This window comes from Myotis lucifugus, unplaced genomic scaffold (genome assembly GCF_000147115.1).
Source record: "Myotis lucifugus unplaced genomic scaffold, Myoluc2.0 scaffold_135, whole genome shotgun sequence".
NCBI lineage: Eukaryota > Metazoa > Chordata > Mammalia > Chiroptera > Vespertilionidae > Myotis > Myotis lucifugus.
The window spans coordinates 3294756-3313988 of NW_005871183.1; the positions used below are offsets into that span (position 1 = coordinate 3294756).

Consider the following 19233-nt stretch of genomic DNA (forward strand, 5'->3'; position numbering starts at 1 on the left):
ATAGTCAGCCCATTCCCTTTCTATGTCCCTGATTCTATTATAATCACCAGTTCATTCTGTATATCAGATTATTTATTCACTTGATGCTTAGATTCACTTGTTGATAGATGCATGTTTGTTGTTCATAATTTGTATCTTTACCTTTTTCTTCTTCTTCCTCTTCTTAAAGGATACCTTTCAGCATTTCATATAATACTGGTTTGGTGGTGATGAACTCCTTTAGCTTTTCCTTATCTGTGAAGCTCTTTATCTGACCTTCAATTCTGAATGATAGCTTTGCTGGATAAAGTAATCTTGGTTGTAGGTTCTTAGTATTCATCACTTTGAATATTTCTTGCCATTCCCTTCTGGCCTGCAAAGTTTCTGTTGAGAAGTCAGCTGACAGTCGTATGGGTATTCCCTTGTAGGTAATTGACTGTTTTTCTCTTGCTGCTTTTAAGATTCTCTCTTTGTCTTTTGCTCTTGGCATTTTAATTATGATGTGTCTTGGTGTGGTCCTCTTTGGATTCCTTTTGTTTGGGGTTCTCTGCGCTTCTTGGACCTGTAAGTCCATTTCTTTCACCAGGTGGGGGAAGTTTTCTGTCATTATTTCTTCAAATAGGTTTTCAATATCTTGCTGTCTCTCATCTTCTGGCACCCCTATTATTCTGATGTTTGTACGCTTGAAGCTGTCCCAGAGGCTCCTTACACTATCTTCGTATTTTCGGATCCTTTTTTCATTTTGCTTTTCCGGTTGGGTGTTTTTTGCTTCTTCGCATTTCAAATCTTTGACTTGATTCTTGCGCTCCTCTGATCTGCTGTTGGGAGTCTGTATAATATTCTTTATTTCAGTCAGTGTATGCTTAATTTCTAGTTGGTTCTTTATCACAACATCGAGGGTCTCATTAGATTTCTTGAGGCTCTCATCAAGTTTATCGGCAGTTTCTAAAAGATTATTGAAAGACCTTAAAAGTGCGTTTTTTAGCTCTATATCCTCCATTTCTGTCATGTTTCTTTGTCTCCGCATTTTTTTATGCTTTCTTGGTGCACCCCCTTGTGGTCTTTGTGGGCAGTCTTGTTGTAGTTAAGCCTTAATTGTTGTCGGCAATACTGGGGGTAAATTGGCCTCCAGGCTAACTGGTTATGAGAGTCAGCTGTGTCTTCAGTGGAGGGCTTCTGTGCTGGATCTCTAGGGCGGTGCTAATCTAGCTTTTGCCTGAGGCTATCTGGCAAATGCCCCTGTGCAGGGCTTGGGCGGGGTGGGTCCCAGGGGATCTACAGGGTGGGGCGGAGCGAGCAGTTATGGCTGCTCTCAGTTCCGTCCCCAGCAGCTCTGCAACTGCTGCAAACCTCGGAGAGAAAGCTGCCTTCCTGCTTCTCCCGTTTGAGTCTGGGTCCCTAGAGACTCGCCCGGATCTGGAGCTCAGAGTCTGAAACTCCCTCCCGATTGAAAACAACAACCGCACCCTCCGCTGCCGGCCCGCTCCACATGCACTCCGCACCTTAGTATTTCACTTCAGCACTGCGCCTCCTCTGAGTCTGGGTATGGTTTCCTCTTTCCTCCTAGTCATAGAACTTCCACTCAGCCAGCCTTCCTGTGGTTCTGGATGATGTCCGTTCCATCTTCTAGTTGTATTTTTGAAGTGGTTGTTCGAGGCAGCAAACTCCGGTGTTAACCTATGCCGCCATCTTAGTTCTCCTCAGGAAAAGATCTTAAAAGAAATTCAAAATGCTCTTCTAGTGAAGGCACCAAACGATAAGAAAATGAAACAGCCTTACTGCTGATATGGAGAGAATTTTGGCTGTTTGTATAGCTCAAACCAGCCACACCATTCCCTTAGCCAAAACCAATTCCAGAGCAAGGCTCTGGCTCTCTTCAATTTTATGAAGCCTGCTGGAGGTGGAAAGCTGCAGAAGGAAAGTTTGAAGCTAGCAGAGGTGGGTTCATGAGGTTTAAGGAAAGAAGTTGTCTTCATAACATAAAAGTACAAGGGGAAGCAGCAAGCCCTGATGTAGAGGCTGCAGCAAGTTATCCAGAAGATCTAGTTAAAGTGATTCATGGAGGTGGCTACGTACACAACAGATTTTAATGTAGATGAGACAGCCTCCCATTGGGTGCAGATGCCATCTAGGACTTGCATAACTAGAGAGGAGAAATCCGTGTCTGGCTTCAAAGCTTCAAAAGGCAGGCCGACTGGACTCTCTTGTTAGGTGCTAAAGCAGCTGATGACTTCAAGTTGAACCCGATTCTAATTTACCATTCTAAAAATACGGGGGCCCTTAAAATTATGCAAAATCTACTCTGCCTGTGCTCTATAAATGGAACAACAAAGCCTGTATGACAGCACATCTGTTGACAACGTGGTTTACTGAATATTTTAAACCCATTGTTGAGACCTTTGCTCAGAAAACAGATTCCTTTCAAAATACTCCTTCTCATTGACAATGCACTTGGCCACTCAAGAGCAGGGATGGAGATGCACAACAAGATTAATGTGTTCATGCCTGCTAACACAACATCCATTTCGAAGCCCAGGGATCAAGGAGTAATTTTGACTTTCAAGTCTTTTTATTTAAGAAATACATTTTTTGAAAGTGATAGCCGCCATAGATAGTGGTTCCTCTGATGTATCTGAGCAAAGTAAATTGAAAACTTTTGGAAATGATTCACCATTCTAGATGCCATTAAGAACATTTGTTATTCATGGGAAGAGGTCAGAATATCAACAATGACAGAAGTTTGGATGAAGTTGATTCAAGCCCTCGTGGATGACTTTGAGGGGTTCAAGAATTCGGGGAGGAAGTAACTGCAGATGTGGTGGAAACAGCAAGAGAACTAGAATTAGAAGTAAAGCCTTAAGCTGTGACTTAATTGCTCATAATAAAATTTTTAAAAAATGAAGTATTGCTTCTTATAGATGAGCAAAGAAAGTGGTTTCTTTAAATAGCATCTACTTTTGGTGAAGATGCTGTGAAGATTGTTGAAATGACAACAAAAGATTTAGAATATCATATAAACTTAGTTGATAAAGTAGTTGCAGGGTTAAAGAGAATTGACTCCAATTTTGAAAGATCATCTGTGAGTAAAATGCTATCAAACAACAATACATGCTACAGATAAATCATTCTTAAAAGGAAGTCAATTGATGCAGCAAGCTTCATTATTGTCTTTTTTGTTGTTAATCCTCACCTTAGGATATTTTTTCCATTCATTTTTAGAAAGAGTGGAAGGGAGTGGGAGAGAAAGAGAGAGAGAGAGAAACATCAATGTGAGAGAGACACCAATTGGTTGCCTCCCGCATGCGCCTGCAACCAAGGTGTTTGCCCTTGACTGGAATCAAACCTGGGATCTTCAGTCAAAGGCCAAAGGTCTTACCACAGAGTTAAACCAGCTAGGGCTATTATCTTATTTTGAGACGTTGCCACAGTCACCCCAATCTTCAGCAACCATCACCCTGATCAGTCAGCAGCTATCAAATGAAAGCAAGGTCCTCCACCAACAAAAAGATTACAACTTGACGAAGGCTCAGATGATGGTGAGCATTATTTAGCAATAAAGTATTTTTTAATACTGGCATGTACATTGATTGTTCTTTTAGACTTAATACTATTGCACACTTAATAGACTACAGTATAATATAAACAAAATTTTGCATGCACTGGAAAACCAAAAAGTTATATGACTCTCTTTATTGCGATATAAGCTTTATTCTGGTGGTCTGGAACCAAACCCACAGTATCTCTGAGGTATGCCTGTTTGTCCATTTAGTGAAAACACAAAAATAGAAATCTAAGGCACAGAGAAGTATTACTTGTCCAAAGTTATCATATCTCTTTTAAATGATTATTTATCTCATTGTGATTATAAGGAGACATTTTTGTAATTACAGTATTTTATCAACTCTAAGATTCTCATGATTTCACTCACCTTTTAACATTTCATAAGCTAGAATGTGCCTAACAATTGAAGGCATGTCAGAGTTTATTTTGGCCGAGGTTATTTTTTGCTTTCCAAGTGGTACATAGAATAATTGATGCTGTACCTTTCATAAAATACAGTATATTAAAATCTCCTTCAGACAGTAATCTTTGCTTCATTTCTGAATCCTTGATTCCCAGCACAAAGTGTAATATAATAACACCAGTAAATATATATTGAGCTAGATGCTCAGTTCACAAAATTCATGCACGGGTAGGGTCCCTAGGCCTGGCTAGTGATCAGGGCCTATCTGCGGGGCCACCGGCGGGGCAATCAGGATCCCCCCTCCCGTACCCCCCCCTCCCACACACACACACAGGGGCCTGCAGGCTGGGGGCAGCTCCTGCATTGTGAATCTGCCCCCTAGGCTTTTATTATATAGGATGAGTAAATATAGTTAGCATGTTTCTCCTCTTTCTATTTCCTATCTTCGTCATTAGCTTTTATAAAGCCTCTTAGGCTTCTCTAAGGCAAGGAACATGATAACCATACTCAACATTTTATTCCCAGTACAATGCCTGTCACACAGTCGTTGATTAATAAAGGTGGATGGAATGAAATAATCTTGTAATTTTCAGAGCTGAACTCTCTGATAGGCAAATAATATATGTCACACTTGATACATTTAAAAAAAAATACCTTTAAACCTGTGTGAAGTTAGGAGATTCACTTAACCTCACCATACGTCAAGTATGTATGTAAAGTGTTAGCATACTTCCTGATATATAATATAGACATGAGAAAAACCAGCTATTACTTCACATTATTGTTTGCTGATTATTTACTGCCTATTTATATGCTGGACAATTTAGTAAGTATTCTGCATTCTATAGTGTTTTCTAAACTGGTCCTGAATTCTTACTTCTGGAGAATTAGAAATGCCATGAGCAGAAAGAAATGATCTCAAAGAGGATTCCATTCCTCCTCTCTCATCAGCAGTGGGCAGGCTGCTTTCTTGAGGATCAAGTTCAGTTTCTCAGTATTCCCTGCAAGTTAGTGGTTAAGAGTGGGGTCTCTGTCACAGTCCCTAGGTGACGTCTTTGTTATAAACTTTTAATCTTTGAAAAATTACTGAATCTCTTGGTGCTTCAGTTTCACCATCTCTAAACTGAGGAGAATTAAGAGTTTTGTTGCCAGAATTAAATGGGCAAGTTACTGTAAAGTGCTCAGAATAGTCCCCAGTCAGTAATAAGTGGTCGGTAGATGCCCAACAGGTCTGGGCCCTGGTAATACCGGTAAAAGTATATGTGAGCAGTGATTGGGACAAATTCATTTCCAAATTCATCAAGAGTTTTGACAGGTGTTTCTGTCATTAAGTGTTGCATAAATGTTTAAGTATAGCACACAGTCCTAATGGAAAGGGAGTTTTATCATTTGCCAGTTATGCAAGCTTGGGAAAATACTCAATTTGATTTCTTTCCTCTCCAAAATGAAGAAGACTACCTACCCAAAGGTTATTAGAAATACTAAATTAAGGCACTTATATCCCATATACAACACAGTTCCTAGCATGATAGGGGCCAAATATGTTGCAGATATTTTAATAAGATGCCCCAAATTCTATATTTTAGTTTATGAATTTACATGATGAGGCTATTATAATTTCATGTTTATTAGAACAGATAGTTTCCTCTGTTTATAATAAGGATGCTATCCTGTGAGAGAATCTGAAAATAAAAAATGGCTCAAATTACAGAAGTAAAGATACTTTGACATGGCTGATAACATGTGGAATTTTCACTGTCTCAAGAGACCACAGAGCCAAGTACTATAAATGTTTTCTGAAAAGAATTATATAATTTCATAGCTGATAATATTAATGCTTCTTTTTAAAAACTAAGTGTAATTAAATCTGTTGTTACCAACTCATATCCATGGGGTCAGGCAGAATTTGTTTCTTCTACCTCGAGCCCTGGTACAAGTAGCCATCAGCCACTTGCAGTGTTTTTATGGTTTTAGTTTTCTTACTTCCTCTATCAGGCCCTTGGAAAGATTTCTTTAAAATTGATTTTGAATTTAAATAAATACTTGGAGGATGGGGAGAAGGAAATGCTTCTGTAATCAGCCAAAGTTCATATGCCCAATAAAGTTAACAAAAAAGAAAGGTTTCTAAAGGGAAAACCATGAGGGTGGTACATATTTTAGAGAGGAAAGAAAAAAAAATGACAGATCATCCAAAAGAAAGTCCATGCACTTTGTGAGTAGAAGGTAGACATTCATTGTGACCTTTATGCTATTTTTTATCCCAAAATCTTATATTCTGTTTTAAATATTACATTTATAGTCGATGCCTGTATTAGTCTGCTAGGGCTGCCATAACAAAACACCAGAGACTAGGCAGCTTAAACAACAGAAATTCATTTCTCATAGTCCAGCAGCTGGAAGTGTAAGGTCAGGTGCTGGCAGGGTTGGTGCCTCCTAAGGCCCTCTCCTTGACTTGCAGATAGTCACCTTCTCACTGCCTCCCATAGCCATTTCTCTGTGTTCTTGGACCCCTCTAACTCTTCCTCTTCTTCTAAGGACACAAGTCCTATTGTATTAGGTCCCCACCCTTGAAATCTTAATTACCTCTTCAAAGGTCCTTTCTCCTAATACAGTCAGATGTGTGTCAGGACCTCAACATAGGTATTTTGGGTGAAAACAATTAAATGCATAACAAGGTCCATCCCAAATAATATGTTTTGTGCTCAAGGATAGCAATGTTTCATTAGAATTGCTTTCTTTTTTTTTTTTTTAATATATTTTATTGATTTTTTACAGAGAGGAAGGGAGAGAGATAGAGAGTTAGAAACATCGATGAGAGAGAAACATCGATTAGCTGCCTCCTGCACATCTCCCACTGGGGATGTGCCCGCAACCCAGGTACATGCCCTTGACCAGAATCGAACCCGGGACCCTTCAGTCCGCAGGCTGACGCTCTATCCACTGAGCCAAACCAGTTTCGGCAGAATTGCTTTCTTACCTTCATTCTCCTTTTAAAGCATTATGGAGGACTCATGGAGTGCATGAAATAATTCAGAATATCATTCTTTTCCCAAGTTGTGGTATCATTATCATTTCTTTAACTATAAAGCGATAAAGTTTACTTTGTAATAACAGCTTTGTCTATCCCAGTTTAAAACTTTCTCTGAAAATTAGGCAGGCGGCTCTGTGAGGCCCTAGGAGCTGGTTCCAATGCACCATTGAAGCCTCTGTTACCATTTTCAAAGAATTCAAACGTGAAACAGACAAAGGATCCAGAGACATCACAACTGTAGATCCAAGTTTCAAAAGGGATTAAGGGCACCTTCAGGAATTGCAGTTTAAAATTCCAAGGTGTAGGCAAATCCTTTTTGAAATGATAATGCCTCGTATTCACTCAATGGCTCTGTGACCTTGGGTGAAATTACTTAATCTCTCCTGAGTCACTTCCTCACCTTCCCATCTTCTCATTGTGAGGGCCTGGGCCTGGTCTTTCAATGCTCCCTAGAGTCTAGTCCAGTGTCCTCTGGCTTGGCCTTAAGGAGCTCCCCATCCAGATGAGATAAAGCACAGAAATGAAACTGTTGGAGAACTGCAGGATCCCTGCAGCATGTTCCCAGATACATTGCCTGAGCCTTCTGTCTCCCAACACAGGAAGCAAGCAGAGGAAGCAAGTCAAAGACCAGGGCACCACCAAACCCACTTAGGCCATTCTCCGCGCCCCCTCCCCCCGCCCCCCCCCCAGCCCGTGAATATCATTTTTGATGGCATATTGTGAAAAACACTGAATATGGAATCTGGGGAACTGTGTATGTACTACATGTGTGATTATGATGCATTGGACACTGTTTTTCTCATTTGTTTTTTGTTTGTTTGTTTGTATTTTTTAAAGGGAGGCCTGGGCAGAGCCCTGACAAATACCAACAATTTTTTTAAAAATACATTTTTATTGATTTTAGAGAGAGAGGAAGGGAGAGGGAGAAAGAGAGAGAAACATCTATGTGGAACATCAACATCAATGGGCAACCTTCTGCAGGCCCCCTGCTGGGGATTGAGCCTGCAACCCTGGCATGAGCCCTGCCCAGGAATTGAACCAGTTACCTCTTGGTGCTTGGGTCGAAGCTCAACCACTGAGCAACACCAGCTGGGCTGTTTTCTCATTTGTAAAATTAGGAATTCATAGTTACATTTACTCTGAATATTTTTTAGATTCAATCTATAATAATAAAAGCATAATATGCTAATTAGACCAGACATCTTTCCGGACGTCCTTCCGTCCTTCTGGACGAAGCCAGGGCTGTGAGGGAAGCCCAGGTCCCGGGTGCCGGCTGGTGCTGGCAGCGAGGGGAAGGAAGGCCTACTCTTACACAAATTTCGTGCATTGGGCCTCTAGTGAGATAATAAAGGTAAAAGAAACATTGCAAGATGTAAAGCACTATAGAAATGTTGGGTTTCACTGTTTTTCATTAGTGTATTCCACAAACTATAACCTGTAGTAGTATTGCAAATTATATCCGTTCTTTTTAAGGAAGACTGAAGGAAAAAAATTAAAAATAAATCAAAATAAAGAGTGAAATAAGCCATGGGCAATACAATTCAGGGAATTGGATAATTAAAATTTTCTCTTGCAAGCAGGTTAATTATGAAGGGGGAACATGTTAATTGAAGTTTTGTTTAGTTGCTTTTATAAAAGTGCTAATCTATAAAAAGCACAATGACAGAATGATGAGGAAAATTGCATCATTTTGATAAGGTTTTTTATGTGAGCAGTCTCTCACATAGAAAACTTTCTTTTACACAGTAAACTTTGTTTGATATACAAGCACATGAGGAACTTCATACCATATAATTTCATTACTAGCGACATCATCAGGTAAGCTTCCATAACAGGGTCACAGAAAAAGTGTCATTTTACTTCTCCCTTCCTGGAAATAGAGGACAGACTCTTCTGGCACAGGATATGGGCTGGAACCTGGCCAGAGTGTTTTTGCTGCGCCTCGTCAGTGAATCGAGATCCTTTCTCACAGTATCTAGCAGTAAGACAGGTTCTTTCTGGGGCACTGGTGACAACCTGTATATCACCAGTACTTACTCTGCCAAAAGCTGGCATTGAGCAGAGCCCTGGGGAGTCTTACACAGCAGTAAATGGAAAGGAAGAGATGAGGATCAGGGACAACTTTTAAAATTGACTTTTATTCTGCTTCAGCTCAAAAGGAATGATCTGACTCTGCTTGTAGACATCTCTCTATGGCACAGTTCCAAGGAAATGAGTTCTATACCAACCCTTAATGTGAGGATGTCTATTAAGGGAAGTCCTTCCAATGTATTTCAAATTGAACTCTTTTTTTTAATATATTTTATTGATTTTTTACAGAGAGGAAGGGAGAGGGATAGAGAGTTAGAAACATCGATGAGAGAGAAACATCGATCAGCTGCCTCCTGCACACTCCCTACTGGGGATGTGCCCGCAACCAAGGTACATGCCCTTGACCGGAATCAAATCTGGGACCCTTGAATCTGCAGGCCAACACTCTATCCACTGAGCCAAACTGGCTAGGGCTCAAATTGAACTTTTTAAAAATCTTTTTTGTCAGTATTATTGTTTCAGAAGAGTACAGTCAGTTTAAATGAGGCCGTGCTCAGATGGAGACATTCTGGGAAAGAGGGGGCTTGGTGTCCTCCCTGCTTGTTTCTGACTGAGTTGTCTGGTGGTTTTCTCAACGTAGAGTAAATGCATTTATAAAACAACGTCTGCAGCCTATCATCTGTAGGGACTCTTAGCTACCCCATTGGCTATTTCCCTCTATTTATTCTTTACTTCCTTTTGTGAAATAAAGAAACATCTGCACAGCATATGTTTCAAGGGACCTGGCATATATAGCATATTGTTCTTAATATGTTTGCTCTCTTTAGCGCCATGTGTTTTAACCAAGGTCACCTCTCCGAGAAAGGTTGTTTCCCCAGGTGGGGATTTTTCCCTGAGGTTAGGGAGGGGATACAACCCCTTAATTAAGCGCCAGGCGGGTAGTTAAGCTACATAATCTTTACTCCCTGGAATGGAGATAAGAAACGCCCTAACCTTTGTAATAGAAATTGACAGGATTAAAATCGGCTGGTATAAATACGGATGTAACAAGACAATAATCATCAGATCCTGATCAGTTCCTAACCAGAACTCCGACCAGAACTTTGGCTGGAGATCCTGGCTAGAGGTCCTGACTAGGCTGCTGATCAACTGAAGGCTGTCTTCGTGTCATTCCTTCTTCGCCGACTCCGTCCACACCTTTGGGGACCCCTGGACCCGCTGGGATTGGACTCCAGCAACCCCATTGGCTATTTCCCTCTATTTATTCTTTACTTCCTTTTGTGAAATTTGACAACTAGACCCTCCTTCCTTCCTTCCTTACCTATCCCTGATGTTCACTTATCTTGACTAAGAGCATATTGAGTCTTGAGCAAAATACATGTGACTATAACCCCACCTTGGTAAATTTGAAAAGGCCCCTGGATGGACATTTGAAAAGGCTAACCAGGAATTAACCAGGTGGAAATGTGCCCAGGAACACTGCAACATAAGCAAAGGCCCTGAGGTAGAAAGAACAGGGTGCAGTTGGGAAATGACTGGTCATTTTGTATTTTTTAAGGGTGGAGTTAAAAGATGAAAAAGCAAGCCCTAACCGGTTTGGCTCAGTGGATAGAGCGTCGGCCTGCAGATTCAAGGGTCCCAGGTTTGATTCCGGTCAAGGGCATGTACCTTGGTTGCGGGCACATCCCCAGTAGGGAGTGTGCAGGAGGCAGCTGATCGATGTTTCTCTCTCATCGATGTTTCTAACTCTCTATCCCTCTCCCTTCCTTTCTGTAAAAAAATCAATAAAATATATATTTTTTAAAAAAGATGAAAAAGCATTATAAATGAGCTGGAGAAACTCATCAAGGACTTTAGGCACAAAGAAATGGAGCCTAGCCTTTTTTTGGAGGGCGGGCAGAAACCAGTTAAGGATTTTAATCTGGGGAGTCACATACTAGTATTCCAATTTATACCCCATGAGATGCCTCTAGCAAAAGATAGAGAATGGTTTTGAGACCAAAATGTGGTGTTTGAGTCCGAGTTCGTTGTCTCACAAAACCAAAGAATGGATTCATGGACAAAAATGGCTGGTGGGAGCAAAGTTTACTGAGAGAAGCCAGTCCTGGAAAAGGAGCAGCTGGGGTTCCAGGAGCAGGACAGTGTCCAGAGCTCCTGTTCCATGTAGCAGCCGGGTATAGTTTAGTATCCAAGTTGTCATTAAATTGTCTTAATTGTATGTTTTCTTTTAGAAACATTTCAATACTTTTATGAGCATACTATATATTAGAATCATATTTTAGCTGTATGGAATTTTAAGAACTCAATTACGCTTATTTCACAATATGTTGCTAAATTTTATATTTGAATTATGTTAAATGTTTAATGTCAGTAATATTATTTTATGAATCCTGAATTTTTATTTTGCAAAAGCAGATATTGAATTACCAGTATTGGCATTTCGCCCTACAGTTACTTTCATTAGCAAAAAGGTTAACTGCTATTTTCATCCAGTGATGATGGTGGGCTGAATAGGTAATTGTGACTGGGGAGAGAGAAGTATAAAGGAGTGAGGCAGAATCAATAACACTTGGAAAAACGGGGGATATGGATGATGTATATGGAAGAAGAAGCGGGGAAAGGGTACTCTGCTTTCATGTGTGAACTTTGAATAAATGCACTTATGAACATTACTATTCACCTAAAGGGAACACAAGAGAAAGAGGAGTAACAAAGTGCATCACTTCAGAAAATGCTGCAGTTTCAATGACTTAATGTTCCGAAAATTCATACCTACTCCCCCCAGCCATCTTCATACTGTTTTTGGAAGCTCCATATACACCAAATACACGGTGATGGATTTGGCATCTCTTCTGGGATAGCAGAGTCAAGTTCATGACATGTTAGAGAAAGCAGACATGAATACCAAGCATCCAGGATTCTTTCCGTTCCATAAACATGAGCTATTTTGAATCTGGCTGGAGTTAATGTCTCTAAGACTTATAGCCAGTAAGTGAGGACAAGAGTAGTAATTTCTAATTTACAGTTAGGAATGCAGTGTATGTACGTATACTCTTGCTTTCCTATGATGGGAATATGTGCTGGGGCTGACCAGCAGCCCATGAACGATGGATGAACAGATTACTCAGATACAGTTTGACTGTGAAAGAGAGAGCTAAGGGGCTCCTGGCTCTAGCGGCCAGAGCAGCCTCCATTGCCTGCCTCCTTAGCCTTTTATTGCAGTTTTTATCTTTAGATACAATCAGTGGGGTGAGTAATCTTGGGAGGACACATGTGTTTACATTGTCCTCTAGGCAAGGGCATCCAGGGATCAAGCATAAGGATTCCAGTAAACACCCGGGGGTCTGCATAAGCACAGACTTTTTTGGAAAGGTCAAGGAATAATTAGGGGCGCTGCCTTCGACACTCCCCTAAGTCTCCCCTAAGTCAGAATTCTGATGAACAGGGCAGGCTGCCTTCCACACACTTCCCTCTTATCAAAATGTCCTTCTTACAAACTTTCCAACCAAGTCTCATGCTTCCCAACAAATCTATATCTATACATATAAAGAGGTAATATGCTAATTTGTCCATTATGGTGTCTGAGTCACGAGTCACGACCAGGCAGGAGCTGGTGGGCGGGGATGGGGGCGGGGACTTCCACCCCCAGCGCAGGCACACACAAGCCTGCCCAGCGCTAACTACACGCTGCCTGGAAGGCAGAGGCTGCTCTGGACTGGTGGGCCAGGATGGGGGCAGCCGGCCAAGCCAGAGTCCAGCTTTGGCGGGGCCAGCGGGTGCCGGAGGCCACCCAGCCCCCACAGGTCCCGGGCCGGATGGTGGCTCAGCGGCAGGCAGAGTCTCCATGCAAGGCACCCAGGGGTGGCTGCAAGGGTGCGGGTTCTCACCACAGGCTGCTGCGCTGCTACTGTTCAGCAGGAGCAGCTGGCCTGGAGCCAGAGTGGGTGTGCACAGACTGCTGCTCGCCCCACCCCACCCTGCCCCGGCCCCAAGCCTGCCTCCATGGCCAGCCACTGACCCCGCCCCGCACTTCAGGCAGGGGGAGGAGGCTCATAGCCAGGGCTGTGCAGGTGAGCTGCTCCTGCCCCTGGTGGTGGAAAGGGGAGGAGGGCGCTGGGTGCAGGGAGGGGACCTCAGTTGGGGGTCCTCCCGGTGCAGGGAAGGGGCCCAGCCTGGGCCTGGTGGGGAGCTTAGGAAGTCTGGCTGAGCAGGCGCTGATTCATACCAACTGTTACTCCGTCATCTTCCTCCAGCTCTCCAAGCCAACCCCCCTGCCCCACCTGCCAGGGGTAATGGGCTCTGGGCAACCTCCCCAAGCGCAGACTATGGGCCAGGAGACTTGAGGAAGAGTGCCCGGCAGGGCCCGGTTGGGGGACCAGTGCAGAACTACCAGGGCAGAGCTGCTTCGGTGTCTCGGTGAACTTTGCAACCGACCCAAGGAGGAAACCGAGAGGGGAAAGGCTGGGAACTGTGGATTCCCAGCACTTTAGTCACTTGAAAACAACCCCGCTTGGAATGCGAGGCGGCTGTACGTTCAGCTGAGAAGTGAGGGGGCTGAACCACACTGTCGCTGGGTTCTCATTGGTTCGAGGCCCAAGTATCCACCACAAGAAGGAAAAAACGGAGAGAGAGGCCCAGAGGAAGGGAGGACAATCGAAGGAAACGTGTCTAGACTTTCCCCAGCCCTCTCCCTCTTTCCGCTGCCTACAAAAGCCCCAGGCCTGGCCACAGTTCTGTCTCCACCTTTTAGTCGCCTGGTCTCCAACCACAGAGGAAAGAAATAAGGAAGGCGTCGGTGCTGCCTCCAGAAAGTATCTATATACCTGATCGGCCAGTCGCCTTCTGCAGAGGACATCAGTAGGACATCCTGTGAGGGCTCCTGGACTGTGAGGGGGCCGGCCGGGCTGAGGGACGCCCCCTCCCCCGTGCACAAATTTTCGTGCACTGGGCCTCTAGTATGAATATATTTTCCCAGAAAGATGACTTGTCCATGGTGATTACTTCCACATTATGGGTGGGACATTCCTTTGAATACATTACCGGCTTAATAACCTGTAATATCTGATCAAGAAACCTAACCACTATTTTTTTTTAATGAAAAGATTATGGATCTTGAACTGAGAAAAATTGAATTTATTTCATTTTAAATTTATTTTTATTGTTGAAAGTATTACTTATGTCCCCATTTTCTTTCCCACTGACCCCCTCTATCCTGCCCCTCCACCCCCAGGCCTTCACCACACTATTGTCTGTGTCATGGACTGTGCATATATACATAGCAATTCTTTGGTTAATCTCTTTCTGTCTCCCCCACTCCCCCTTCTCCCATCCTTCTGAGAGTCATCAGTCTGTTCCATGCTTCTGTGTCTCTGGATCTATTTTGTTTGTCAATTTAATTTGTTCATGATATCCCACATAAAAGTGATATCATGTGATACTTTTCCTTCTCTAACTGGCTTATTTTGTTTAGCATAATACTCTCCAGGTCCATCCATGCTGTCTCAAAGGGTAAAAGATCTTTCTCTTTTACAGCTGCATAGTATTCCATGGTATAAATGTACCACAGCTTTTTTATCCACTCATCCACTGATGGGCACTTAGGCTGTTTCCAGATCTTAGCTATTGTGAATTGTGCTGCTATGAACATAAGGGTGCATACATTCTTTCTGATTGGTGTTTTGGGTTTCTTAGAATATGTTCATAGAAGTGGGATTACTGGGTCAAATGGGAGTTCCATTTTTACTTTTTGAGGAAACTCCATACTGTTTTCCACAGTGGCCGTACCAGTCTGCATTCCCACAAGCAGTGCACCACGGTTCCCTTTTCTCCACATTCTCACTAGCACTTGTCATTTGTTGATTTGTTGATGATAGCCATACTGACAGGTGTGAGGTGGTATCTAATTGTCATTTTGATTTGTATCTCTCAGATGATTAGTCACTTTGAGCATGTTTTCATATTTCTCTTAGCCTTCCTTATGTCTTCTTTGGAGAAGTGTCTATTTAGGTCCTTTGTCCATTTTTTATTGGATCGTTTGTCTTTTGTTAAGTTGTATGAGTTCTTACATAATTTGGATATTAAACATTTATTATATGTATCATTGGCAAATATGATCTCCCATACACTGGGCTCCCTTTTCATTTTGTTGATGGTTTCTTTTGCTGTGCAGAGCTTTTTATTTTGATGTAATCCCATTTGTTTATTTTTCCTTAGTTTCCTTTGCCCTAGGAGAGGTATCTACAAACATATTGCAATGAGAGATGTCTGAGATTTTGCTGCCTATTGTTTCTTCTAGGAATTTTTTTTTTTGGTTTCATGACTTATATTTAAGTCTTTTATCAATTTTGAGTTTATTCTTGTGTATGGTGTAAGTTGGTGGTGTAGTTTCATTTTTTTTGCATGCATCAGTCCAATTTTCCAACACCTTTATTGAAGAGACTGTCTTGATTCCATTGTATGCTCTTGCCTCATTTGTCAAATATTAATTGAGTTTAATGCCTTGGGTCAATTTCTGGGGTCTCTGTTCTGTCCCATTGGTCTATATGCCTGTTCTTATGCCAGTATTGGGCTGTTTTGATTACAGTGGCTATGTAGTATAGCTTGGTATCTGGTAATGTGATCCCTCCAACTTTGTTCTTTCTCAGGATTGCTATGGCTATTCAAGATCTTTTTTGGTTCCATATTAATTCTTGGAGTATTTGTTCTATATCTGTAAAATATGCCATTGGCATTTTAATAGGGATTGTATTGAATCTATAGATTGCTTTGGATAGTATTTTAATTATGTTGATTTTACCAACCCATGAATACAGTATATTCTTCCACTTCTTTATACCTTTTTCTATCTCTTTTTTTCAACATCCTATTGTTTTCTGAGAATAGGCCTTTTACCTCCTTGGTTAAGTTTATTCCTAAGTATTTTAAATTTTTTGTTGCAATGGTAAATGGGATTGCTTTGTTATTTACCCTTTCTAAGAGTACATTATTGGTGTATAAAATCGGCATCAATTTCTGGTTGTTAATTTTGTATCCTGCTAAATTGCAAAATTCATTTATTGAATCTAGTAGGTTTTTGGTGGAGTCTTTAGGGTTTTTTATGTACATTATCATGTCATCTGAGAATAATGAGAGTTTTTCTTCCTCCTTTCCAATTTGGGTGCCTTTTATTTCTTCTTCTTTTCTGATCACTGTGGCTAAGATTTCCAGTACTATGTTGAATAAGAGTGGTGAAAGCAGAACCCCTGTCTTGTCCCTGATCTTAAGGAAAATGTTTTTAATTTTTGCCCAGTGAGTGTGATGTTGGCTGTAGGTTTGTCATATATGGCCTTTATTATATTGAGATATGATCCTTCTATTCCCACACTATTGAAACTTTTTAATAAAAATGTGTTGAATTTTGTTGAATGCCTTTTCTGTGTCTATTGATATAATCATGTGCTTTTTGTCTTTCAGTTTGTTTATGTGATATATCATGTTTATTGATTTGTGAATATTGGACCAGCCTTGCATCCCAGATATAACTCCCACTTGGTCATGGTGTATAATCTTTTTGATATATTTCTGGGTCTGTTTTGCTAATATTTTGTTGAGAATTTTAGTATCTATGTTCATCAGGGATATTGGCCTATAATTTCCTTACTTTGTAGTGAGTTTATTTGATTTTGGAATTGGGATAATTCTGGCTTGGTAAAAGGAGCTTGGAAATGTTACTTCCTCCTGGATTTCTTGGAATAGTTTGAGGAGAATAGGTGTTAGTTCTTCTTTGAATGTTTTGTAAAGCTCCCGTGTGAAGCCATCAGGACCAGCGCTTTTGTTTGCTAGGAATGGTTTTATTATTGCTTCAATTTCATCAGTTGTTTTCAGCCAATTCAGGTTTTCTGCTTCTTTCTGATTCTGTTTTGGAAGAATGTATTTTTCTATGAATTTGACCATTTTGTCCACTTTGTGCAGCTTGTTGGCAAATACTTGTTCATAGCATTTTCTTACAATTCTTTGTATTTCTGTGGTATCAGTTGTTACTTCATCTCTATGGGAGCTCCTTTGTAGGTAACAAATTGCTTTTCTCTTGCTGCCTTTAAGATTCTCTCTTTGTCTTTAATTTTTGGCATTTAATGATGATGTGTCTGGGTGTGGGCCTATATGGGTTCTTCTTGCTTGGGACTCTCTGTGCCTCCTGAACTTGTGTGACTTTTTCCTACACCAGGTTAGGGAGGTTTTCTGCCATTATTTCTTCAAACAGTTTCTCTATTCCTTGCTCACTTTCTTCACCTTCTGGCCCACCTATGATGCAGATATTGTTATGTTCCATGTTGTCCCACAGCTCCCTTAAGCTGTCCTGTTTTTTAATTGATTTCCTTTTTGGTTCTCTGATTGAGTGATGTTTTACTACCCTGTCTTCTAATTTGCTGATCTGATCCTCAGCTTCCTCTAATCTGATGTTTATTCCTTCCACTCTATTCTTTGTTTCTGATGTGTCATTCCTCATTTCCAACTAGTCATTTTTCATACTTTCTATGTCTTTTCTCATGCTACTGGTATTGAGCATCCTTATAATCATTGCTCTGAACTGTGTATCTGATCATTTGCTTATCTCAATTTTATTTATCTCTTCTTCTGGAGATTTCTCTTGTCATTTCATTTGGAACTTGTTTTTTGTCTCCCCATTTTGGCTACCTGTTTAGGTTTGTTTCTGTGTATTAGGTAGATCTACAAGGACTCCCAGTCTTTTGTGTGTGTGTGTGTGGCAGGGGGGGGAGGGGGGTCTCTGGTGTAAGCCAATGTCAGGTGCTGTTTGTGACTGGCCCTGGGTACCCTTTTTGGAGCTCTCAGTGATCCACAGCTGTGGCTCCCTCTGGTGGGCCTGGGTGCATTTGGAAAAGGCAAAAAACCTAATCACTTTTATGTAAATCTGAAATACATGTTCCCACTTTTTATATAATCTACCTAGAAAATAATTTATGGACACAACTAATTGGAAACTACTTAGACTTTACATTAGTAAATGTCAAGTTTGAAAGTTCTGAAAGCATGGGTCATTTTTAAGTGCATCAGAGTAGATCATAGAGCTACTCTAATTTGTGTTAAGAAGACTATAATTGCATTTCCCTTCTTAGTTCAGGAGCACTTTAACTTCCTTTTTTTTTCTTCCTTTCTCCTGTTTGCTGCATCTTTAGAAATGCAGGTTATACTTAATGTGGAGATTGTTTCTGCTCTCTTCCTGTCTATAGCAAGTTTGAAAATTCTAAGGAAAGGGCTTTAAGTTTTAATCCTCTAATTATATAAAAGGCAGGAAGCATTAAGAAGCTTACTGAAGAGTTGAATTGTGCTATAATTTGTTTTCTGTGGTTTGAGTTGCGAAGAACCATAAACAAGTCAATGTTTGGCATTGGTCACATGGCTGTCTTGGTACTTAAGCACCACTCTGATCCCTTCATATTGGCTTATTTTTCCCATGTGTCAGACTCTGAACTGTCTATAGCAAGTTTGAAAATTCTAAGGAAAGGGCTTTAAGTTTTAATCCTCTAATTATATAAAAGGCAGGAAGCATTAAGAAGCTTACTGAAGAGTTGAATTGTGCTATAATTTGTTTTCTGTGGTTTGAGTTGCGAAGAACCATAAACAAGTCAATGTTTGGCATTGGTCACATGGCTGTCTTGGTACTTAAGCACCACTCTGATCCCTTCATATTGGCTTATTTTTCCCATGTGTCAGACTCTGAACTGTCAAATAAGAATGGTGTCTACATTCTAAGGACATTTTGAGATCCTACTATGAACAAGCGATGTAGGAATTTTCTTTTGAATTTTATTCCAGAAATTTCTACTACAGGACCTTTTGGCATGGGAAGCACCACCACCAGTACCACCCTTCGGACCACAACTTTGAGTGCCGGCAGGAGTACCACCCCGTCAATATCAGGGAGAAGAAACCGGAGTACCAGCACCCCATCTCCAGCTGTTGAGGTGCTTGATGACACTACCACGCACCTGCCATCAGCATCATCCCAAATCCCAGCTCAGGAGGAGAGCTGTGAGGCTGTGGAAGCCCGAGAAATCATGTGGTTTAAGACCCGTCAAGGACAGATGGCAAAGCAGCCGTGCCCCACAGGAACTATAGGTAAGTCTGTCCTATAGAACTAAGCTAAAGATGTGTCACTACTTTGGCTTGCTTTTTTAGCATTCTTTTTTACGTCTCTTTTTTTGGTACTGCACATTTAATTGAAGTCTGA

The 19233-nt window shown here is 41.2% G+C and overlaps 1 protein-coding gene across 1 annotated transcript in view; it reads left to right on the plus strand.

Annotated features, from left to right (window-relative positions):
* ADGRL3 (adhesion G protein-coupled receptor L3) overlaps positions 1–19233 on the plus strand; it is a 491390-nt gene that overhangs the window by 332197 nt on the left and 139960 nt on the right. The window contains exon 8 of the mRNA XM_014460593.2: positions 18819–19121. Coding sequence (XP_014316079.1) covers positions 18819–19121 — 303 coding nt within the window. The remainder of the gene's footprint in view (positions 1–18818; positions 19122–19233) is intronic.